The sequence below is a fragment of the Myodes glareolus genome, chromosome 19, assembly GCF_982192425.1.
Source record: "Myodes glareolus chromosome 19, mMyoGla1.1, whole genome shotgun sequence".
In the NCBI taxonomy this organism is placed as follows: Eukaryota; Metazoa; Chordata; class Mammalia; order Rodentia; family Cricetidae; genus Myodes; species Myodes glareolus.
Genome location: NC_142044.1, coordinates 40,751,049 through 40,773,967, shown reverse-complemented (window position 1 = coordinate 40,773,967; position 22,919 = coordinate 40,751,049). Strand labels below are relative to the sequence as shown.

General features: G+C 47.8%; 4 protein-coding genes, 1 long non-coding RNA gene and 1 pseudogene across 8 annotated transcripts; 3 read left to right on the top strand and 3 right to left on the bottom strand.

Annotated features, from left to right (window-relative positions):
* The first annotated feature begins 286 nt into the window (after window positions 1–286).
* On the top strand, window positions 287–9,282 carry Mief1 (mitochondrial elongation factor 1). 3 transcript variants are annotated; one of them, XM_087898960.1, is made up of 4 exons: window positions 287–430; window positions 3,727–3,904; window positions 4,096–4,358; window positions 5,374–9,282. In XM_087898960.1, the coding sequence occupies exons 1-4, from the start codon at window positions 287–289 to the stop codon at window positions 6,178–6,180; spliced, it is 1,392 nt and encodes a 463-aa protein (XP_087755086.1). In that variant the 3' UTR covers window positions 6,181–9,282. The 3 variants fall into 3 exon arrangements, with proteins under 3 accessions (XP_087755086.1, XP_087755084.1, XP_087755087.1); XM_087898958.1 differs by having other exon boundaries at window positions 3,655–3,904; XM_087898961.1 differs by lacking the exon at window positions 287–430 and having other exon boundaries at window positions 3,767–3,904; window positions 4,182–4,358.
* LOC146890955 (cytochrome c, somatic pseudogene) lies at window positions 295–3,648 on the top strand (annotated as a pseudogene). The gene is made up of 2 exons (XR_014997888.2): window positions 295–430; window positions 1,770–3,648. The product of XR_014997888.2 is annotated as a cytochrome c, somatic pseudogene (transcript).
* On the bottom strand, window positions 1,083–1,466 carry LOC125413385 (large ribosomal subunit protein eL42-like). Its single transcript, XM_048454741.3, has one exon. It carries the CDS (start codon window positions 1,441–1,443, stop codon window positions 1,123–1,125), a length of 321 nt encoding a protein of 106 aa, XP_048310698.1. The 5' UTR covers window positions 1,444–1,466; the 3' UTR covers window positions 1,083–1,122.
* Window positions 6,479–11,663, bottom strand: LOC148118951 (uncharacterized). The gene is made up of 2 exons (XR_015735633.1): window positions 10,341–11,663; window positions 6,479–9,457 (listed from the first exon to the last, which is right to left on the bottom strand). It is a non-coding gene; the product is annotated as an uncharacterized LOC148118951 (long non-coding RNA).
* Window positions 11,664–11,827: 164 nt separating this feature from the next.
* On the top strand, window positions 11,828–13,907 carry Atf4 (activating transcription factor 4). Its single transcript, XM_087898962.1, has 3 exons — window positions 11,828–11,994; window positions 12,546–12,863; window positions 12,991–13,907. Exons 2-3 carry the CDS (start codon window positions 12,638–12,640, stop codon window positions 13,815–13,817), a joined length of 1,053 nt encoding a protein of 350 aa, XP_087755088.1. The 5' UTR covers window positions 11,828–11,994; window positions 12,546–12,637; the 3' UTR covers window positions 13,818–13,907.
* Window positions 13,908–17,701: 3,794 nt separating this feature from the next.
* On the bottom strand, window positions 17,702–21,947 carry Rps19bp1 (ribosomal protein S19 binding protein 1). Its single transcript, XM_048454740.3, has 4 exons — window positions 21,826–21,947; window positions 21,571–21,705; window positions 18,407–18,504; window positions 17,702–18,201 (listed from the first exon to the last, which is right to left on the bottom strand). Exons 1-4 carry the CDS (start codon window positions 21,875–21,877, stop codon window positions 18,061–18,063), a joined length of 426 nt encoding a protein of 141 aa, XP_048310697.1. The 5' UTR covers window positions 21,878–21,947; the 3' UTR covers window positions 17,702–18,060.
* Between the last annotated feature and the right edge of the window lie 972 nt (window positions 21,948–22,919).

Below are 22,919 nucleotides of genomic sequence, written 5' to 3'. Positions count from 1 at the left end.
GCTAGGCTTTTTCTGTAGCCTGTCATGGCTATCAAAGAGGCAGGGTGGGGGCAAGAGGGAGAGCGATGGGTGAGGGTCTGGGCCCTTCAATACTAGCATTGCTTTTTAAGTTTTCTGTGTATCCAGGTGAGTCACAGGACATGGTACCATCCCTTCTGGACACTAGAGTATGTAGTTCTAGATTTTTGTATATAGTAACCTTGATTGTGGTGCAGAGGGACAGAAAGGAATGATTTTTGTGGTCCCAGTTGGTAATGACTGTGTTGTCTTCATTCTCAGGTGAGCAATGGCAGGCGCTGGTGAGCGCAAAGGCAAGAAGGATGACAATGGCATCGGCACAGCCATTGATTTTGTGCTCTCCAATGCCCGGCTGGTGCTGGGTGTGGGTGGAGCAGCCATGTTGGGCATTGCCACCCTGGCGGTTAAGCGGGTAAGTGTGTGCAGTCTGGTCCCAGGATGGGAGGTCACGGTGAGTTCCCTCTACAAAGTGAGGCTCTAGTGAGGGAGACTCTAGTACTCTGATGGAGTATTATTTGCTCATCTGGCAGTCTGCTTCTAGGCTTCTGTCATAAAGAGATCACTGGAGATGTAAAAAAATGTATCCCAGCAGGTAAAACACAACAACTAACTCAACTACTCACCCTTCCCTGATGACCTGATTGAAAATAGCAACCACATGTACACACTGTTTTCTCCTCTTATTCTCAAAGCATTTATCTCTATCTGCATACTTGGTGTGGAACTTTACCCTCCAGGTAGACTGGACACACCTAGAAGCTTGGAACAATGCTTAGCATGTAAGATCTGTGAAATACAAACAGCCCTCTTAGTCTGTGAGTTCATTTCACAACCTCAGCCAGCCAGATTGAAAATACTTTGTTTGTTTGTTTTGAGACAGGGTTTGTCTGTGTAGTTTTGGTACCTGCCCTGGAACTTGCTCTGTTGACCAGGATGACCCCAATTTTTTTAAAAATTGCATTTACATGGCCGGGTGTGGTAGCATACGTCTTTAATCCCAGCACTAGATGAGGCAGAGTTAGGCTGGTCTCTGAGTTTTTGTTTTTTTTTTTCTTTTTTTTGAGTGAAAGCTCATGATTTTATTGTCTTCATAACAAGGTCAGCTTAGAACTGGATCACTTGGCCCTTTCTCTTCTTATCACCTACCAGTTCAAAATGCTTGTATCTCTTAATAGCCAGCATCCTCTTAGATCTGCAGTTGGGCTCCACACATTCCAGTCTCAGCACAATCTTCTTTTTAGTTTTCGCCTTTTTGCGGAAAATAGGCTTAGTCTGCCCACCATAGCCACTCTGTTTCCTGTCATAACGCCGCTTTCCCTGGGCATACAAAGAATCTTTGCCCTTCTTGTATTGTGTCACTTTGTGGGGTTGGTGCTTGCCGCATTTCTTGCAGAATGTCCGGCGGGTCTTAGGAACGTTCACCATGTTAGCGGGTGCGATTTCGGCACAGAAAGCTGGTCTCTGAGTTTGAGCCCAGCCTGGTCTACAGAGCAAGTTCCAGAACAGCCAGGGCTACACAGAGAAACCCTGACTTGAAAAACAAACAAATAAAAAAAAAATTGTATTCATACTGATAGGTGCAGCATTTTTTTGGGTCATTCTTTAGGCAATCAGGATAATTATATAGCATTTACATTGTATTAGATAATATATATAAGATTTAAAATACATATAAAGCTATGCACAGTTTATATGCAAGTACAATGACTTTTTAAAAGATTATTTTATTGGTGTGTGATACTTTTATGCAGGTGTACAGTGGAGACCAGAGGACAACTTTGCAGTGGGTTCTCAGCTTCTACCTTTATATGAGTTTTTGGGATTGAACTCACTCAGACTTGCGTTCTTGGGGACAACTACTTTTACCTGCTGAGTCTTCTGACCGTCCCTGTTGTTCTGAGATAAGGTCTTACACTGTAGTCTGCCTAGCTGGGAACTCACTGTGTATAGCCTTGAACTTCAAATCTTCCTGCCTTTGCCTCCTGACTGCTGAGATTTTAGGCATGTATCAGCTACATTTTAGGCCTTTAGGCACTATACCCAGCTACAGTGCCATTTCCTGTAGGGTCAGGAGACATCTAAGGATTTTGGTATGCTTGGAGTGTCCTGGGACTAATCCTTTGGTGATACTGAGGAACAGCTGGTACTACCTGTGAAATAAATAAATTAGTGTTGAACATGGAGTGTTAGGTAAGCACTCTGCTGCTGAACAACATTCCCAGCCCTTTCAATATGGAATATTCTTAAAGAAAAATGTTGTATAGTCAGAAAATACTGAAGCATCTTAGTGATTGGAAGAAATGACCAAAAAGGGAAAACTTGTGATTTGAGAAGTCTGTGGAGTCTGGGATCTGTAAGTAAAGGTGCTTGCTCCAAGCCAGACAACCAGCATTTGATCCTGGGACCTACATGGTAGAAGGAAAGAAACGGCTCCAAAAAGTTATCCTATGCCATTCACACATGTGCTATGGTATGTGCACATGCCCACACATATACCCATGTACAAAATAAAAAATGTCTGAACTAGAAAAAATTGTCTGATCTTGATGGCATAAATATCTCTAGAAAGAAATACACCACATACTAACACTTTTCTATGGGTTGTGGTATTGTGGATAAATTATTTCTTGTAGCATTTAATATTTCCTGATATTTTCTGCATGGAGCAGTATATTCTATAGTCTAGACTAAAACAAAATTATTTTGAAAAATTTGGCTGAGGAGAGAGCAGGATTCTATCTTCGGGTCCTACCATTTGTGTTGTGAACCAGCCAGGATCGAAATAAAAATGAGTGATGTTTGTTTGTTTGTTTTGTTTTTGAGAGGGTTTTTCTGTGTAGCTCTGGCTGTCCTGGAACTCACTCTGGCCTTGAATTCACAGAGATCCACCTGTTTCTGCTTCCCAAGTGCTGGAATTAAAATAGTATCCCAATACTGCCCATCAAAATGGGTGATGTTGTGAAAGACAAAGATTTTTCTTCAGAAAAGTGTGCTCAGTGCCATGCTGTGGAAAAGGAAGGCACACATAAGACTGGACCAAAACCCTCATGGTCTGCCTGGGCGGCAGACAGTGCAGGCTGCTGGCTTCTTTTACACGAATGCTAGCAAGAGCAAATGCATTACTTTGGGAGCGGATACCCTGATGGAATCTGGAGAATCCCAAAAAGTACATACCTGAAACAAAAGTGATCTTTGCTGGAATTAAGAAGGAAGAAAGGGCAAACCTGATAGTTTAATCTTTAAAAGGTTATCAGTGAGTAACATTACTACCTTATTTATTACAAAACAAATGATTAGTGTTTTTTTTATGTAAACCATATTTTTTTTAACTCACAGATCTGCCTGCCTCTGCCTCCCAAGTGCTGGGATTAAAGGCGTGTGCCACCACCACCTAGCATGTATACCATAATTTAATTCATACACCAGAATTCATACCATGAATGGTTAACTGTGATTTTGACAGTCCTGATTTAATTTACTCGTAGTAAATTTAATTTACTTGTAATAAAGTAGGAAAAAAATTGTCTGGGGATGTAATCCAGTGGTAGAGTGTTTACCCAGCATGCACAAGGACCTGGATTGCATCCCTACTACCACTATCAACAAAAACAACAAAAAACTTCTTGAATTTAATAGGGGAGGAAAAGTCGGGAAGGAGGCAGGAGGAGAAGGGCTGGTATATGTCCTGGGTCCTCTCTGGTGTTGCAGATGTATGATCGGGCAATCAGTGCCCCTACCAGCCCTACCCGCCTGAGCCATTCAGGAAAGAGGAGCTGGGAAGAGCCAAACTGGATGGGCTCCCCTCGACTGTTGAACAAGGACATGAAGACAGGCCTGAGCCGGTCTCTGCAGACTCTTCCCACAGACTCTTCTGCCTTTGACACAGGTAAGAAACTCCTTAAACTTTCTGGGACTGCTTCTGGACTTAGAGCTGCTGTGGTGGAGAGACATTTCTCAGCATGGAATGTCAGGCAACTTGCCCTTTGTGCCAAGTCCTTTTCCTTCCTGGGACTAGGACTTCTGTGGACTGAGCAAGCTTGGGCAGAGCTCACATGCCTCTCTCTCTTGCCTTGGCAGATACATTCTGCCCACCCCGGCCCAAACCATTCCCCAGGAGGGGCCAGGTAGACTTGAAGAAGTCACGACTCCGCATGTCCCTGCAGGAGAAACTTCTTTCTTACTACCGGAACCGGGCAGCCATCCCTGCTGGAGAGCAGGCTCGGGCCAAGCAAGCTGCGGTGGACATATGTGCTGAGCTCCGGAGCTTCCTGCGGGCCAAGCTGCCTGATATGCCACTTCGGGACATGTACTTAAGTGGCAGTCTCTATGATGATCTGCAGGTAACATAGTTCTTATGAAGGGTGGGGCTGGGCATAGACAGATACTTCTCAGTATTGTGGTTGCTCAAGAAAGTCATTGTGACTTGCTTGTAAATCCTTGTAAATCCGTCCCACAGCAGTATTTATTCCTTTGCTCTGTTCTTTCTCACTTTTTTAGTCATACTTAGACTTTTTTTAAAAATTTTTAAGATTTATTTATTTATTATGTATCCAACATTCTGCCTCCATGTATGCCCGCACACCAGAAGAGGGCGCCAGATATCATTACAGATGGTTGTGAGCCACCATGTGGTGGCTGGGTATTGAACTCAGGACCTCTGGAAGAGCAGCCAGCACTCTTAATCACTGAGCCATCTCTCCAGCCCTTGATACTAAGACTTGTAAAGAAGCTATAGGGGTTGAGGATATGGCTCAGTTGATATAAACTAGTTGTATTAGGCCCTGGGTTCAATCCCCAGCATTTCATAAAATAGGCATGGTGACACAGGTCTGTCATCACAACACTCAGGAGGCAAAAGGATCAGAAGATTAGGGTCAGCCTCAGCTGTGTAGTTTGAGGCCAGCCTGGGTTATGTTATATCCTACCTCAAAAAAACAAACAAACAAACAAAAAAAAAAAACAAAAACCCTAAAACCCTGAACCAGGGCAGTGGTAAAACACCTCCTTTGTTGTATTCTTGTCTTGTTTGCTGTGTGCTGATTGAATCATTGGTTTGCATTATTGTTGGCAAGTGCAAGATGTTAGATATGTGTTGTAGGCAGCTTATATCTTATGACTAGTAAAGCCCTCCAAAACCTTTTAAATTCTGGGGCCAATGAGATTACTCAGCAGGTAAAGGTGCTTGCCACCAAATCTGAAGACCTAAGTTTAGTCTCTGAGTTGTACATGGTGAAAGGAGAGAACTGACTTCTGTAAGTTACCGCTGACCTCCACATGCATTACATGTGTTTTATTATACTAAGTATAATAAAACATTAAAAACATAACCAACACTTTTTAATTCTTTTCTGGCAGGTGGTGACAGCTGACCACATTCAACTCATTGTCCCTCTTGTGCTGGAGCAGAACCTGTGGTCATGTATACCTGGTGAGGACACCATCATGAATGTTCCTGGATTCTTCCTGGTCCGTCGTGAGAACCCAGAGTACTTTCCTCGTGGTAGCAGTTATTGGGACCGCTGTGTTGTAGGTGGCTACCTCTCCCCAAAGACAGTGGCAGACACATTTGAGAAGGTAGTGGCAGGCTCTATCAACTGGCCAGCCATAGGGTCCCTCTTGGACTATGTGATCCGACCAGCACCACCCCCAGAGGCCCTGACACTAGAAGTGCAGTATGAGAGGGACAAACATCTTGTCATTGACTTTCTGCCATCAGTGACCCTTGGTGACACTGTCTTGGTGGCCAGACCACACCGCTTAGCTCAGTATGACAACCTCTGGCGGCTGAGCTTGCGTCCTGCTGAGACGGCACGCTTACGGGCTTTGGACCAGGCTGACTCAGGCTGCCGATCTCTGTGCCTCAAGATACTCAAGGCTATATGCAAGTCCACTCCAGCTCTGGGCCACCTTACTGCCAGCCAACTAACCAATGTCATCCTCCACTTGGCCCAGGAGGAGGCTGACTGGTCTTCAGAGATGCTGGCCGACCGCTTTCTGCAGGCCCTGAGGGGACTCATCAGCTACTTGGAGGCTGGAGTCTTGCCCAGTGCTCTGAACCCCAAGGTGAACCTGTTTGCAGAGCTCACCCCTCAAGAAATAGACGAATTGGGATATACTCTCTACTGCTCGTTGTCTGAGCCAGAGGTGCTGCTGCAGACGTAGGGCAGGTGAAGGCTGGAGTGGGCGTCGGGTGATCAGACCCAGAGTCTCCGTTAGAAACACTTGGCTACATGGTTGGTGCCTCACAGGGTCCCTAGGTGCCTCCTGTTTTGCTGGTCATTGTCTTGGTCAATTCATGCTGATTAGAATGACATCCCTTTGGTTTTCCCACCCATCCCTATTTTTGTTACCAAACACTGTGCTCCCTACTGCCACCTTGCTCTAGGCTGATTTTTCTGGAACGAACAGAGAAGGTAGAATGCTGGCCTCAGCTCTTGGGTGTTTTGTTTTTTTGCCCAAAACTTCTTGCTTTTCTGTCTGCTCTGCACTGTTCTGCCCTTTGGCCTCTTATTTACTGTCTTCTCTGTCTTTTCTTGGTCACACCTGTTTGCTCTTGCCCCTGGAGCACATCTGCCTATTGAAGATGTCACCTGTGGTCTGTCACAGAAGAGCTGATTGCATGTTTCCAAGTTGAGCTCTGCAGAGTAATGAGACAGTACAGTATTTAGATTTCCGGGGAGGCAGGCGGAGTCTCTGCCCTGGCAAATCAGCCTTTGATTCTGCTTCCTGGAAAGCAAGCTCCTCTCCCCTCCCCCAAGCAGCTCCTGTTTATCTGTGCTAAGAATTTTTCCCCTGGGAATGGTGCATATAGGAAGAGCCAGATGCAGTTATTTTATTGGAGATTGTGCTTTTTTTTATGGCTATCTGTGGGAGCACAGGGGGAAGGGCTCTGTTCCTACTGTCTATTTCTGTCTGTGGTCACAAAAATCACAGTGGTAGGGGGGAAGCTTGGGGGCTTCACTGACAGCACCTCCAAGGGTGCTGGGGTTTTTTATTGCCAACAGTAGAGGCCAAGGGAAGGCAATAGGAGGCTGAGTGTCAGCTGAAACCCAGTTACCGGATTTTCTTCTCGACAGGCTCTACCTTAAATGTTGCCTTAGAGCAAGAACACACCCAGGGCCAACACCCCCCCCCCCCACCTGACTCGTGTCCTCATTGATCTAGAGAGTGTTTGCTGAACACTGTAGGTACCTCTACAGGCCAGAGGGCACATGAACATGCCAGCCCTTGTCCCTTGCCTGTCTCCTGGGGAGATTGGTGCTACCTAGGAAGAGGGTACATAGAAAAGACACAGAAAAAAAGAGTTGGGGCTTCCCACATTGCTGCTAAGATCCCTATTTATGGCCATGTAATTGTATCCTAGGGGTGAGGGGAAGGGAGGTGGTTAGTATATCCGTTCATGACAAAAAGCTGACAGTAACTCTGGTTCTGATTTGCCCATCTAGCATTTTGTTCTCCCATCAAGTCTTTCTATTTTAACTATTACTACCTCTCCATCAGTGTGATTCTGGCGATGCACTCTGCAGCTGTGTTGGCCCTTCCTTATGAGGGTGACATGAAGTGACTATAAATAGCACTGACTCTTCAGCAACCCCCTTGAAATTAGGGTAGAGATAGCTAACTTGCCATTTCCCCCTTCCATTAGGTTAGGAGGTCCTTTCTGCCTCTTCTCCCATATGTATGACTCATTCAGGAGTTTCTCTTTGATTTGTGTAAGACAGTATGAGAAACTTGAAAAAGATAAAGCCAAGAATCTTAACTGAAACACAATGCCCTGGCTGTTTATAATAGTGAAATGGGAGCTGAAGACCATGTTGCCTAGGTCGGACTGAGTAGAAGGGCTGACATTGAGGGGTCCAAGGTTCTAGCTAGTGCTTATTGTTGGGGGTGGGGGGTTGATAAGACTGCTGCAAAACCAGGTTTTGTTTAGGTAGATTTGGATTTTCTGTCATAAGTATTATAAGGCTTTTCCAAGCTGTCATCTGTGAACCGATTCTATTTAAGATACCGGAAAGAGTGCAAAAAATGAAACCCCAAACTTGGAAATGCTCAAGATTTTAAATGTCCCAAATAATCACAGCCACATGTCATTGTGAGTTTAAGAAAACAGTGAATTTATCTCCTGTCTTTAGGAGCAGCTTCGACTTTGAACTGTGCTTTGCAAAACCAAAATCTTGACTTGGCCATCTTATACATCTTGTATGTGAGAGCCTCTTAGAAGTCCTCAGAACAAGGAGAAGTGGGGACAGCTGTCCTGAGGGTTTGTTGATTAGCTGAGCAGGCCTTCCTCTTTGCTGTCATTTTCTTTGTCATAAAGTCTGGGAGGCGGCCAGATACTCTGGGATGCACCTATGGAAGAAGAAATATTCTGCCCCTCCTTCTCTCTACCACTCTGTTGAAAAGACCCAGTGGCTGTGCCACCTCTGCCTTTCTCTTGAGTAACTCCCAAAACTACATGCTTGACTTGATGCCGAAGACAGTACTCTTCACCTTAATAACCAAGCAAGTTCTAAGTTTATTTTGGTTCTTCTCTGTCGCCCTTTCTCAGAAATGGAATTCAGGATAGCAGTATTTTTCTTCATATTAGTGATTGAGACTTTTTTAAAAATAAAAGATGGAAAAACTATTGGGAGACCCATCATCTCCTTGGACATTTCCTTGGCTGATTTTACTCCATTGTAATCCTTCAAAGAGCTCAGATGATTAAGGTAAATCAGCTTCTGGAACAAGGGACCCTGAGCGCAGGGGTGCTCCATGTGTTTAGAGCCTTCTGCCAAGGATAGGACTGAGAGCACTGGCTACAACTCTAGCTTTTTTTGCTTAAAAGCTCAAGGCTAAGGTACATGCGGAGGCACCTGGGACTAAAGTTGACCCTTGCACCAGGCTGGGAGGTTGTAAGCCTCTTAGACTTATAAATGGCCAAAATACCAGGATGTAGGTTCAGTATTTAACTGCAGACTGGGGGTGAGATTGGTGTTACCTTTTATTTTGATCACCTAGTCTTTAAACTCTTGGTCTCAGAGGCCAGATCCACAACCTGCCTTCTTGCCTGCCCTTCCAAGGTGGTCAGTGTGTCAAGCTGGAAGAATGGAATCAATCACCAGTCTTTGTGTCCTGTCTTAGCTGGGTCCATATAGGAGCAGCTTAGCTTTGAGGCCCAGAGACCCTTTATTCCTTTTTCTCCTTGAAGGAGCAAATTTTACTGGGGAAAACAGCATCTTCTGCAGCATGGGAAGAAGAAAATAAAACTCTCCTTTCCAATAACTCTGGTGTGTGTGTGCAATATGAAGTATTTTCTTAGATGGGTGCTAGGCGAGGTCCATTTTCAGCTTTAAAGCATCTGGCTTGGATCTCTGTAGTAGACTGGGGACAAAGAAGTCATCAGACATTCTCCTGTAGTGTCAAATCAGGATGTTCCTTAACCTTCTGCATGGCCTTCCTAGAGTAAAGGGAGGACATAGTTAGACTTTTGGTGAAAGGACTAGACACCTTCTGTATTTCTAAACATGTACTCTTTGGGGATAAGAAACACCCCATTATGTAGGCCTTGTGCATTCTGGGTGTTGTATTTTTTGCTTCATTTTGTTTATCGAGACAGTTTTATTTTGTAGCTCTGGCTGTCCTGGAACTTGCTCTGTAGAACAGGCTGGCCTCAAACTCAAGAGATCTGCCTGCTTCTGCCTACTAAGTGCTGGGATTAAAGATGGGTACCACCATCACCTGACTTTTTAGTTTTTAAAAATTCTCTTCTAATTTTTAAAAAATACGTATTTATTATGTATACAATATTCTGTCCGCATGTATGCTTGCAGATCAGAAGAGGGCACCAGACCTCATTATAGGTGGTTGTGAACCACCATGTGGTTGCTGGGAATTGAACTCAGGACCTTTGGAAGAGAATGCTCCTAATTGTTGAGTCATCTCTCCAGCCCCCTTCTAATTTTAAAAAAAAGATTTATGTGTATGGGTGCCTTGCCTGCATGTGTATGTATGTGTACCACATGTGCATGCCTGGTGCCTACAGAGGTCAAAGGGCATCAGATTCCCTGAAACTGGAGTTAGGGATGAATGTGATTCACCCAGTCTTCATGTGGTGCTGGGTCTGAACCTGGGTCCTCTGGAAGAGCAGCAAATGCTCTTAGCCCTTGAGCCATCCCTCCAGCTCCTGATTCCAGTAGTTTATAGTGGCTTGGTCACGGTCAATAATAATAGTAAAACATCCTCTGAGGAAGCAGGAAGAATGAATCCTGGAGATGGGGACTTGGGAAGTAGGTCAGGGTCAGAAGTTCTGAGTTTTAATAATAATAGCAATCAATAATTACCTGTTTCTTTCGGCCTCTAGTAGCTCAGGTTGACCTTGAACGTTGGTACACTTCAGACCTGAGTGCTAGGATTGTGTGTGCTAGAGTACGTGGCTTGCAAGTAATTATTGAGCAGTTAAGTGGTAGGCACTATGCCAGTTGCTTTACGCATTTCTTAGGACAAGGAGAGACAACTTCCTTTTGCAGATAAGGAAACAGGCTCCGAGATGTCACTTAGCCAAATCAAATGCCCCAGCCAATAAATGACTGAGCCAGCCCTCTCAGAAGTGGTATTTGTGTGAGTCACTTCAAGAGAAGTGGAAACTCAGGATTTCTGCCTTTAAGGGGCTGGAGTGTGGAAGAGGGACTCTCAGCACTCCCAAAACAGCACCCTTTTATGGAGGGTTGGCTCTGATTAGGACTTGGGTTTCACTTAGCACGGAACAAGTGGCTGCTCACACACCTGGATGACTTCTTGGGAAGGTTATGCCTGGAAGTACTTAGGAGTCAATCAAAACTACCCAGGGGCTTGAGAGCCAGTTGAATTAAACATGATCTTAAGACAACAGACACTGTATAAACCAGCAGCAAGCACCCCTATGACGGCAGGAATGGGAAGGTTTAGACCTGAAGTTAGGCATATTTTTCCAACTACAGAGTTCAGAGGAAAGTTGCAGAGCTAGAGGAACTAGAATATCTCCCAATGAGACTCCAACATGAGTGCCCTGCTCTGTCCTTCCCTCAAAGGGCGTTCCTTGGACAGGAGCCTGAAAGCCTGCACCAGGTAACTCTAGAGGCCGGAAACCTGCCCATTTGGTCCAGAGAACACCAAATATGGGGAGGGAGGGCTTCGGGCGCAAGGATCACGCCTGGAGAACTGGTTGCTGCTGCTGCGTGCTAGACTAAAGCTGCCCAGAAGCGATGCTTGAGACAGCCACTGCAGCAGGGTCACCCAAAACAAGAGCCAGAGGTAGGACAGTTTGGCTGCCGGAACCTCTGGTAGCTCCGCCCTCCCCGAAAGACCTAATGCTCCTACAGCGTACAGGTTTGGAGCCAATAGGAACCTGAGGTTTACATGACTCGCCACGCTTAGGCCAATCAGCTCGACGAGCGCTCCATCGGCGTCTCGCGTGACAACCGGGCAGCTTCGGTTTTGACCGTAATAGCTTTGGTTCAGAGTTCTCCCCGCCCTGTGAACTAACACCGGCCGGAAGTTCGGTGCCCAGAGATCCCTCCGCGCCGACACGTGACTTTGGTTAGCCGTAAACCTGTAGCGTACTTTTTTCCCCTTCATAGGACCTTCAGAATGGTCTGATAACTCCACAGCTACTCCCCAAGCACAGTGGAGGAGGGATGGGGAGGGCCAGGACGCCAATGGGATGCGGTTGGGTGGGCCTACGACAGGACCACGTGATCACGGCGGGAGGATGTGCGGTGTGCTGCGTCCTCGCGTAGTATATAAGAGGCGGGTGCAGGGCGTGTCGCCGCCATTTCTGCTTGCTCTCCGACAGATGAATATCTCCACTCTGTTGCGCCTTTCCTTATCCCCTCCCGCAGGGTCTGCGGCCACCATGGCGTATTAGAGGCAGCAGTGCCTGCGGCAGCGTTGGCCTTTGCAGCGGCGGCAGCAGCACCAGGCTCTGCAGCGGCAGCCCCCACCGGCTTAAGCCATGGCGTGAGTACTGGGCCGGTTGCGCAGGGCGTGTGCTTTGTTGGCTGGGCGCGGCTGCCACCGTGGCGCGTTGATCACCATACGCGGCTTTACGAGCGACTGGACGCGTCGGTCTTGCTTGCGTGGCCGCGAGACGCCGGCGCTGGCTGGCGGCGGGGTGGGGTGGGATGGGGGAAGCACTGCCTTCAATGCTGCTGCTCTGCTTCCCTTTGGTCTCGTAGCTCAACGGCCGCAAGCTCGCCGGGGTCCCGGTGACATCTTGCGAACGTGGCGCAGCCAAGATGGCGGCGGGGCGGGGGTGTGAGTCATGGGGGTGGGGTGGGGCGGGGCGCGAAGTCGATGGCTGTATTAGGAGGCAAGGACAAGCTGCTTCCTCTGGGGCGTCCGGCGAGGCAAGGCTGAGCCTCCATCTTGTGCAACCTGAGCCGGCGGCTGGGGAGGCTTACACAATGGCCTTGGTCCTACGTGCTGCCCATTCCGAGGCTTCTGGGATTTGGCTATCCTGCATTTTAGATAGAAAGATGATGAGGGTTGCCTTTGGACTCTTAATGCAGGTTCTTCACGGAATCCAGCAGCAGCGTTGCTGTAACGGACAAAGATACCTTCGATTTAAGTACACTCTTCGATTCCAACAAAGCCCTACAACATGACCGAGATGAGCTTCTTGAACAGCGAAATGTTGGCGGGGGACTTGATGTCCCCCTTCGACCAGTCGGGTTTGGGGGCTGAAGAAAGCCTAGGTCTTTTAGATGACTACCTGGAGGTGGCCAAGCACTTCAAACCTCATGGGTTCTCCAGCGACAAGGCTAAGGCGGGCTCCTCCGAATCGCTGGCTGTGGATGGGTTGGTCAGTGCCTCAGACACCGGCAAGGGTGAGTGGGCCACCACCTGCTCCCGAGTCCTCATTTCATGTGTGGGTCTGGTATTCTGATGGCTTTCTTCTGCTTTGAGTATGTGGCCTGAGCCATTAACTGGTGGTTTTTATTTTCTCCCCCACAGAGGATGCTTTCTCCGGAACAGATTGGATGTTGGAGAAAATGGATCTTAAAGAGTTTGACTTCGATGCTCTGTTTCGTTTTGATGACCTGGAAACCATGCCAGATGAGCTTTTGACCACGTTGGATGATGACACATGTGATATCTTTGCCCCTCTAGTCCAAGAGACTAATAAGGAGCCCATGACAGTGAACCCAATTGGCCATCTCCCAGAAAGTGCAACAAAAATCGACCAGGTTGCCCCCTTTGCATTCTTGCAGCCTTTTCCCTGTTCCCCAGGGGTCCTGTCTTCCACTGCAGATCATTCCTTCAGTTTAGAGCTAGGCAGTGAAGTTGATATCTCTGAAGGAGACAGGAAGCCTGACTCTGCTGCTTATATTACTGTAATCCCTCAGTGTGTAAAGGATGAAGACACCCCCTCAGATAATGACAGTGGTATCTGTATGAGCCCTGAGTCCTACCTGGGCTCTCCCCAGCATAGCCCTTCCACCTCCAGGGGATCACCAAACATTGTTCCCTCTCCGGGTGTTCCCCGTGGGTCTCCCCGACCTAAACCTTATGACCCCCCAGGAGTTACTTTGACAGCTAAGGTGAAAATTGAAAAGTTGGATAAGAAGCTGAAAAAAATGGAGCAAAACAAGACAGCAGCCACTAGATACCGTCAGAAGAAGCGGGCTGAGCAGGAAGCCCTCACTGGCGAGTGTAAGGAGCTAGAAAAGAAGAACGAAGCCCTGAAAGAGAAGGCAGATTCTCTTGCCAAAGAGATCCAGTATCTAAAAGATTTGATAGAAGAGGTCCGTAAGGCAAGGGAGAAGAAGAGAATTCCCTAGTAGGGTAGCCGGGTGCGTTGTGCCTGTACATAGTCTTGTGCTGAAGCTGTGTTTGCATAATAAATTATTTTGTAGTAAAGTACCAATGCAGGTTTGTTGTGTCATTCTCTTTGTAATAGACTTGTGTGTAAGGTGCATAGTAGACTTCGTACTTCACACAGGCCTAAGTTTAAGTAGTGAGGCAAAACTGGGCTATGTGCTAGCTGGGTGATCTGGGTTACTGAGAGGAACTTTCTGAAGGCCATCTGTTCATAATTGGCTTTATGCCAGACGTCTGCCATGTAAGTACCTAGATAAGGTGGAATAGTACTTGAGCACACAAGCTGATTAGATTTCTCTAAGCTTATACTGTTCAAGAGACCTCAGAAAACCTGTTGAGGGCTGATAAGTCCGATTACTGAAAAAGGAATAGAGCTGGTATTGCTCACCGAGATGCTGGTGGCTGTTTCCACCTGCGTAAGTCCTGGGGTGTGGTTAAGCCGTGGGTAGGCACACGAATTGAAGCAGGAAGTGGATGGGAAGTTAGTTTTGCTTCCTAAGTGGATTAAGGCCTACAGGACTTAGAATGGTTTCCCTGACCTACTCGGTGTGCCAGCAGATTCATCTGAGTGCTAGCTGTTAATGGATGTAGTCTTTGTAGGCTGAAATGTGGAGTCTGTAAGACCACAGGCTTCCCAGCTTCATACTAAGTAGGGATCCACTCATGTATAGTCTTCGGCTAGTGGAAGGTGAAGAAACGCCTTTGTTTCAAGTTTGGGCTTTAAAGGTCCAGAGTGATCACCCACCCCATCTGAACAGCTAAATTCAATAATGGCTAAAAGATTTTTCAAAGAGTGGTATGAAGTCAACCATGAGCATTTTTACTGAGTAACATGTTAACTGTCCTGGTTATTCAACTGCCACTTGATTTCTTGTTGGGTTTTAAGATAGGGTCCCAGAACTCAAGTATGTGGACAAGGCAAGTTTCAAATTCAAGAGATCCTTAGTGCTAGATGAGGCACAAGAACACCTTGCTGAGAAGATTTAGGATTTCTTAAGGTCTGGCTGGGGATGGGAACAACTTGTCTACAACTAAAGCAGAGAGCATGTAGTCAGTAGATGCAGAAAGCTTGATTCATTCGTGTTCATCTATTTTGGCTCTGGAGAGGCTAGGGCAGGATCACAGGTTTGGGGCCAGCTTGAGTTATGAGGCCCTAGCTAAAGAAAAAAGCCACCCATAAAAGGATCAGTTAGCTACACTGCGTAGGCTTGGTTTCAGTGGGGGTGGGGAGTGGTGTGGGAGTGGGGTAGAGACCGCCCTCATTGGCGGTTTTACGGCTGGCTTTAATCCTTCACTTTAGTCCTGTTATTTCAGGTTCCCACCCCATGAGCTATAAAAAAACCCCTCAGCTTTGATGCATTTGGCCAAGGGGCAGCTTAATCCAGCCTAGAACATGGTAGTGGGAGGAAGGCACTGAGAAGAGGGAGTGGGACAGTAAGCAGGTCGAGGACCTTAGAGACAGTGACTACCCTCACCTGGCAGCTATTCCTTCCACTTCCTATGGCTGCTACCCCTCTATGCAGGGCTAATGTCATGTCAGTCTAAAAGGACTATCCAAGGATGACCTTGAATTGTTGCTTCCCCAGTTGCCACCTTCTAAGTGCCAGGGTTATAGACATGCACCACCACACTTGACCTGCTTACAAGAGGGACTAGGGAGACAGCCAAGATCTAGTCACCCTGACCATGGTGACTGAAGTCCCTGCCAGGTATTGACAAAATGGGTGGAAGTAGTGCTTGCTCTCCTGTCACTTGGCAGAGGATGGCCACTGGTGACTTCCCATTATGCATAAACACTGACAGATTTACACAGTGGACACAGGGTCAACAGCCCAGCTTTTGTGGAACTTCACTTTTCCTAAGGGAGACAAAGGGACACCAAAGATACGTGAATTGCCTGGCAATCTGGGTGGAGGACCTGCTCCTGGAGGACCATGTGGAGGGAGAGAACAAGGTGGGGTCTGGGTGTGGGTAGGAGGATGACAAAGCAGTAGCCCCACGTCTGCAGATGAGGAAGTGGAAGCAGGCCTTCAGGCTCACCCTTTTATGCAGGCAGGAGCGGGGCTGTCTTAGCCGTTGAGATGGTGGATGTAGGGTTTGGAGACAGAAGAGCTCAGGAAGAGAGTAAGCCGGGGCGGTGAGAGCCAAGTGCTGAGCCCCTCCCAAGGCACTCTGGGTTGGGCACGGGATCTTGGCCAGGGTGGATAGCAGGTAAATGCTCAAAACCACTACCAAGTAACAACTTCAGAGTCAGGCCAGCTCAGGGTGGGGAAATCTCAGGGCAGACGGCTGGGTCTCCTGGCTAGGTCTTTAAGAATGGGGAAATTGTGTATATGAAGAGAGAGCACTCCAACCCACCTATCCAGAACCTGATCAGCTCCAGTTGAGCCTTGGAGATCTCCCTAACCCCCAAGTCAGACCACTCTAGGCAAGGCTGATGTCCTGGTGATTGACCTTGTGGGTCCCCAAGACCAGTACATGGCAGTCCTGCTCCAGTCTCTCTGGTAGTACAGATGGCCCAGCCCACAGCATGAGACACAGGAAGCATGTGGGATGGGGGTGAGGGTTCCAAGTCTAGATCATCAAACTTTGTATCTATCTGGGATGCCTTAGTTGGGGTAGGTCTCCCTTTGCTAGGCCCCTTTGGCTTGAATGTAACAACTGGTATCCTCTTATTGGGCCACTGGGGATAATGGTCAGCACTCCATTCTTCTTGGCAGCAAGCTGAGGTCTTATACCAGGAAAGGTACAGGATCTCTGGTGGTATCCTCTAATTGATCATGTGACCACAGGTGTGAACTCCCTAGAAAGGGGCTCTGGAGTACTTTATCACCTCCCTCCAAGAATAAGCATGGAGCTGTTTGCTAAGTGGCTTATTTAAGATAGAGGAAATGAGTCCCAAGGCCACTTGAATTTGCAAAATCTACCAAACAGGAAGACGGGGTGGAGGGTTTGAAGACCCATGTCCCTGTGGACCCACACCACAGAGGACCCAATCACTAGCTTATAGTCACAACACCTTCCTTCCCTCCTGTTCCTGCTTGCTCTGACCCAGATGGATGGCCAAGCCTCCTACTAGGCAGAGGCCACATGGAGGCTGTGGGTAGTTCTGTGACCCCATGTTGAGCTGCAGCACTGAAGTGGGGGCACTGCTCTCTTACTGAGGACAAAACCCAACCACTTGTCTTGTCAGAGGCCCATCAATACCCTTCCGCCACTATTCTCCCTGGGGTTCAGGAGTCACATGACCTGAGGAACCCCTGGGCTTAAAATGGAGGAAAGGCAGGCTCAGGGCAGAAGATGGCTGTGTGAAGGCCATCAGTTTTCTCCTTAGGAACCCATCTATCTCCACTGAGGGGGTTCCTGGTCTCTGTGGCAGGAGAAAAGCTGTCTGTGCCATTCTTTCCACAGTGCGTTCTTTCCACATGACCTTTCCTTTGCCACCTGTGTCTGGCGGTGCTGACTGGAAAGGGGCCAATTTGCCCTGAGGTGGCACAAGCCTAGCTTTCACTGATGTCCTTGGCTAGGGTACAGACTTAAATGCCAATCTGTTTGCCTAGGATGACTCCTGAAACCATGACCTATGCCCCCATCCCATGCTGACCCCAAGCTCCAGGGGGGCTGAGGCAGCTCCACTTTTAGACTCCCAAACTCACTTCCTGGGCAATGCTAGCAGCTAGTGGCTATGCCCACTGAGGAGGGCATCACTGGTAGAAGGGATTTATGCTGGGCCTAAACTGGGGAGCTTCTGACACAGAGCACCTTGATCCACACTGAGATGGGAGATGTGCTGTAAGTCCTATCAACAGGACGTGCGCGCACACACACAAAGCCTGAACCCACATTTGTTCAAATTAATTTACTTGAACTCAACAGCCAACTTGTAGTTCTTGGAGGTATTGTCTGAGAGGGCCACACACCTGGCCCTATTTCACAGCAAATAGCCCCAGGGTCCTGTCCTGGTCAAAGATATCAGGTCAGAATCTTTTCTGGCAGGGTATACATGGCAGAAATCCACTTCAATCTGAGTGCAAATTTGTCTCAGGGCTTGCAACTCTAGTCCAGTGTCTCTGGGATACCAGCTCTAGGGCTTCCTGATCCAGGCTGGGTTGCACTGCCACCTGCTGGTCGCCCATGAGACAGCAGAGCTATGGCAGTCAAAGGATGTTAGTGCTTTTTGTCCCCACCATTCCTGCAGGAAGCCTAGCTGCCAAAATATTCCCTCTGGAATTTCTGGAAGTCTTCTTCAGTGAACACAGTGCCCTCAGTCTTCTTCTTCTTCTTCTTTGTCGTCTTGGCCACTAACCGATCACAAGCTTTGCGGCCCTGGTTCTGCTGCAGAATCTGGAAAGGTTCTGGAGTAAGGGCACAGAATTTCCATTTTTGGAAGCACAGGTGGAAACCCTTGAGATCACAGGGACTTAGAGCTCAGGGCAGGGCTGGACCAACTCCACACTGTATTTAGTGAGACAGATCCACATAGATCCTGAAGAAGAGCCTCAGCTATCACCCCTGGATCCCTTCCTATAGCTTGCACCCCTAAACAAACCTGCTGGGTCACAGACTCTGGCACGGTGCTTCTCACGCTGGTCATAAACCTCAGGTTTGTTTCGAGGTGGTCTTGACACTGTCGTTTCTGATACTCGTCTGTGGGTAGCAGGCAGAGCATGTCATTTCAGACTCATCATACTATAGAAGCCTTCTGGGTCCCATCCCTAGGTTATTTCAACAGTCTGGGCTCTCTCCAGTCAATTCTGCTTTTCCCATAGGTTCTGCTGAAAATCCCCACCTACTGGATGGCTTTCAGTTAGGCATGTGACTCAGCCACTTACTCAACAATTCTGTCTTAAGCCAGGCATGCAGATATACAGCTGTGATCCAGCACTTGGGAGGCTGAGACAGGAGGACAGCTTCTAGCTACACAGCAAGTATCAGATCAGATAGGGTTATGCAGCAAGGCTGTTTAAAAACAACACAGCAAAAACCCTTCACCAACAACAAATAAAAACAGGTATGCCCTGAGCACAACTGTGTATCAGGTTCTAGAGTTGTAAGAAGCAGAACACACAAAGGTCTGCTTTCCAGGTCTCACTTTACAGGAAAAGGACTGAGAAGCATGGTAATGAGCATCTCAGAGGGCTATCCATTCCTTGGGAATGGGTGGGCAAAGTCTCACTCTGTATACTCTGTAGACCAGGTTGGCCTCAAATTCAGGATTCTCCTGCCTTGTTCTCCTGAATGCAGTCCAGTCAGGGCTATCCATCACACAAAAAGTTGAGCAGGAACAGAAAAGGAGCATACCAGAAGTGGAGAGTTGCAATTTTGAATAAAGTCCTAAGATGGTCTCACCAAAAAAGACTGGAAAGTCAGAGTGGTCAACATCTAGAGTGGCGGTTTTTAACTTTCCTAATGCTGAGACCCTTTAATACAGTTTCTCATGTTGTGGTGACCCCCAACCATAAACTTATTTTGTTGCTACCTCAAAACTGTAATTTTGTTACTGTTATGAATCATAATGTAAATATCTGTGTTTTCTAATGGTCTTAGGTGGTCCCTGTAAAAGTGTCATTTGATGCCCAGGGGTTACGACTGACAGGTTGAGAATGCTCACCTAGAGAGAGAAAGGGGATCTGGAGACAGACGGAAACAGTATTAAAACCTTCAAGAGGAAGACCAGAGGTGGTGGCCCACACCAATCCCAGCACTTAGGAGGCAGAGGCAGATGGATATCTGTGAGTTTGAGGCCAGCCAGCCTGGACTACAAAGTGAGTTCCAGGATAGCCAGAGGTGTTAAATAGAGAAACTTGTCTCAAAAAAAAAAAAAAAAAAAAAAAAAAAAGAAAAGAAAAGAAAGAAAGAAAGAAAAACTCAACCAAGGTGGCATTCCCTGAGCTATCTCCAGACTGGCTACTTTTCTTTAATTTTTGAAATTGGGACTATGTAGACCAGGTTGGTCTTTAAGTCAAGAGATCCTCCTGCTTCTGTCTCCTGAACTGGGTTTAAGGGCATGCACCACAGTGCTTGGCTATTGTCCTGCCATTCTTACCAACCCATTATGCATCAGGCTGTGGTGTGGTCACCAGGGCCACAGAAAATCCAGGGTCAGGGGTGGGAGGTTAGTCCTGTGTCTTGAGGATTGAAGAGCTCCCACTTCAGGACAGGAGTGATAGGAACCCCAATAACGAGGCAGTGAGGCACCTTGACACGGGAACTCTGCAAACCACTCGTGTCCAAATATGTCTCCTAGCTCCACCTTTGCTCATGCTGCTTCCTCTTGGACTTCTATCTCTCATTTTAACTAATACTTAAGTCTGGGTGTGGTGGTGTATGCCTGTGAGCCCAACATTTAGGAAACTGAAGCACGAGACTGCTTTGAGTTCCAGGCCAGCCTGACCCACAAAACAAACCATGCCAAAAACAAAACAACAACAAAAAACCAAACTTGGAGAAACAAACAATAAGATCCAAGTACCTAAATACCTTTTATTCAGCAGGACTCATGGACTCAAAGACTAGAAAGCAGGTCACCATCCTGGGCCTCTCCGCTGAAGTCTGTAGGTCTTACCCTAAGGTGCCACACCCTAAGATGTTCTACTAGAAACAAGGCTCCTGCTTTGCAGACAGGTCATCTCTGATGCCTATCGACTTGCTTCTTTGCTGACTCTGCTGAGATGGAGGAAGAAACCCTGTCACCTGAGCAGAGTACACTGAGAGCAAGAACATGGGGATACACGACCTGTTCCCATGTGCACCACCTGGGCAGGTGCCTGTTTCTGTATCTGTAAAATGGAGTGAGAGAAGCACTAACCTCACTGGGTTGCCGTGAGGATCAGATGAGCTCACACTTTTTCAGGGTTCAGGAGGGCATGGAGCACATGGAGAAGGAAACTGTTGGCCAAATGCCCCATTTCTTAAGAAGTGAAAAATAGAAAGCTTCTATGTGTGTATATGTATGTGTGTATATGTACCTGTGGAGTCAGAAGAGGGCAGTTAATTCCCTGGACCTGGAGTTACAGGTGGATGTGAACCACCACGTGGGTGGCTGGGAACTCAAGCCAGGTACTCCTCACCATTGAAGCAGCTCTCTCGCCCTCATGGCGGATACTCCATCTTGACTCCTGTTAGCCTTTCCTGCTAACGGCCCCTTCTTCTCAACTGGCAGCTTTTACACTTCCTCCAGTGCTCAGCCCTCATAGTGCTTCCTCACAGACAGCTGGGTTGGCTTGTTACTTTGATTCTCCCTTGGAGCACCATAGAGCCTTCTACATTACAAGCCTCACACACTTAGCCAAGACTTACAAGCTGGTTTTGAGACTTTCTGTGGCTTCTCTTCCCACTAGGGCTATAGTTCGTAAGCACCTGGACCCTGCGTTTCTTTGACCCCCACAGTCAGGTAATGCCGTGAACTCAACCACACTGCCAGGAATGACACTGAACTGGCCCTCCTGCCTCCACCTCCAAAAGTGCTGGGATTACAGGTCTGTGTCACCTCTCCCGGCTCTTTCACTTTCTTTCATTCTGTTAACAGCTACATTGCGGAAAAAACAGCAAAGGCACGCAGCTGAGAGCCCCGACTCGGGAGTTAGACTGCCGGGTTCGAAACCTGTCCCCCCACGATTTCAACAGCCTTCTTGCCTTTTCCTTGTTGAATCTCGGGTAATGTTTGGAGCCCCGCCTCGAAGGCGCTGCCCCGGAACCCTGCGAAGCACTCACCTAGCGCGGACTTAGGCACCTTTCCCTTCGCTGAGTTCCGGAGTTTAAGGGCCTGGGAGGCCTTCGCCCTGGCCCTCCGGGTCCGCTTCATCGGAGCCCCGCTCGTCTTGGCCTGGCCGCGGGCGGCACGAGAGGCTGGAGAGAAAGACACGAAGGACCGAGTCGGAGGGCGCGCACCTCTCCCTTCCCGCCCTCTCAGTCACTTCCCTCGGGGCCTCCCGCACAGCGCGACGTCCCAGGGCCAGCCCTCCTCACCCTCTGAGGCCGCCAGAAGCTCCAGGCCCCGCCGCAGCAACGCCGCCGACATGTTGCCGAGCCCCGCCCACACGTCGCGCGTTACTTCCGCCCTGGCGGTGTTCGCTCCTCGGCGGAAACCGGAGCCGGAATCCAAAGTTCCGAAGGGGCGGAAGTGCCCTCTTAGGACGCAAGCTTGTGGGTTTCCCCCAGCCTCCGAGGAGTGGGAACTGGAGGCGTGTGCGAGGCGCGGAAGCCACCTTTGTTTTGTCTGATTCCTACCTAACAAGCTTTTTGTGAGCCAAGCTGTGCCGTCTTCGACAGCCTCAGCTTCCAGCCTCGCTGATCAATTCTGGCCAGGGGCCAAGTATTGAATAGTCTCAGTTCCTGCAAAAGAAACTGAAAGGCTAGCTGTGTTTCTTCTTGTTTACTTTTGAGACAAGGACACGGTTATCCCAGGCTGGCCCTGAACTCACTACGTAGCTGAAGATAACTTTCAACTGCCTTTCAGGGGCCGGAATTGCAGACCTAAGTCACTTTGCCAGGTTTAGACAGTTTCTCATGAACTTCAAAGCAATACACAGATCCTGTGCACTTTGAGAATCTAGCTGACTTCCACTAAGCCAGTCACTTTAAAGACATTTGCCAGTGAGGCAAGGTGGCACACACTTGTAATCTTAATACTTGGGAAACTTAACTGAGAATATGCTGTGAGTTCTGGGCCAACCTGGACTGCACAGCAAGACTCTACTAAAAAGTCAAATAGATAAAGAAATAAACACATTGCAAACTTGCAATATAACGTGCTTTGTTTTGAAAAATATAATTATTTACTGCAAAATACTGTTTATGTTGTTAAGCAATGAATTGGTTTGTTAAGAGAGTGAATCCGTGAACACTGCTGGGTATAATACAACATCTATGTATATAACACCACATTTGGGAGGCTGAGCAGAATAGCAAGTTTCAGGTCAGTTTAGACTACATAACTACATACCAAGTTCTAGGTCAACCTGGGCTACCGAAGAGCTAGGATGTATTAATAGCTTGGTGGTAGAATTCCTAGTGTTAAAAAAAAGTAAACCAGGTGTTTGCTTTTTGTTTTTGTTTTTTGT

Excerpts from the sequence above, each read along its gene's own strand:
- Mief1 (XM_087898958.1), top strand. The coding sequence starts at position 287 with ATGGCAGGCGCTGGTGAGCGCAAAGGCAAGAAGGATGACAATGGCATC. Across the intron at positions 3,905-4,095 it reads CTCTTCTGCCTTTGACACAG|ATACATTCTGCCCACCCCGG; the intron begins GTAAGAAACTCC and ends TTGCCTTGGCAG. Across the intron at positions 4,359-5,373 it reads GTCTCTATGATGATCTGCAG|GTGGTGACAGCTGACCACAT; the intron begins GTAACATAGTTC and ends CTTTTCTGGCAG.
- LOC125413385 (XM_048454741.3), bottom strand. The coding sequence starts at position 1,443 with ATGGTGAACGTTCCTAAGACCCGCCGGACATTCTGCAAGAAATGCGGC.
- Atf4 (XM_087898962.1), top strand. The coding sequence starts at position 12,638 with ATGACCGAGATGAGCTTCTTGAACAGCGAAATGTTGGCGGGGGACTTG. Across the intron at positions 12,864-12,990 it reads TGCCTCAGACACCGGCAAGG|AGGATGCTTTCTCCGGAACA; the intron begins GTGAGTGGGCCA and ends TCTCCCCCACAG.
- Rps19bp1 (XM_048454740.3), bottom strand. The coding sequence starts at position 21,877 with ATGTCGGCGGCGTTGCTGCGGCGGGGCCTGGAGCTTCTGGCGGCCTCA. Across the intron at positions 18,505-21,570 it reads GGTGCCTAAGTCCGCGCTAG|ACGAGTATCAGAAACGACAG; the intron begins GTGAGTGCTTCG and ends TGCTACCCACAG. Across the intron at positions 18,202-18,406 it reads CAGAGTCTGTGACCCAGCAG|ATTCTGCAGCAGAACCAGGG; the intron begins GTTTGTTTAGGG and ends GAACCTTTCCAG.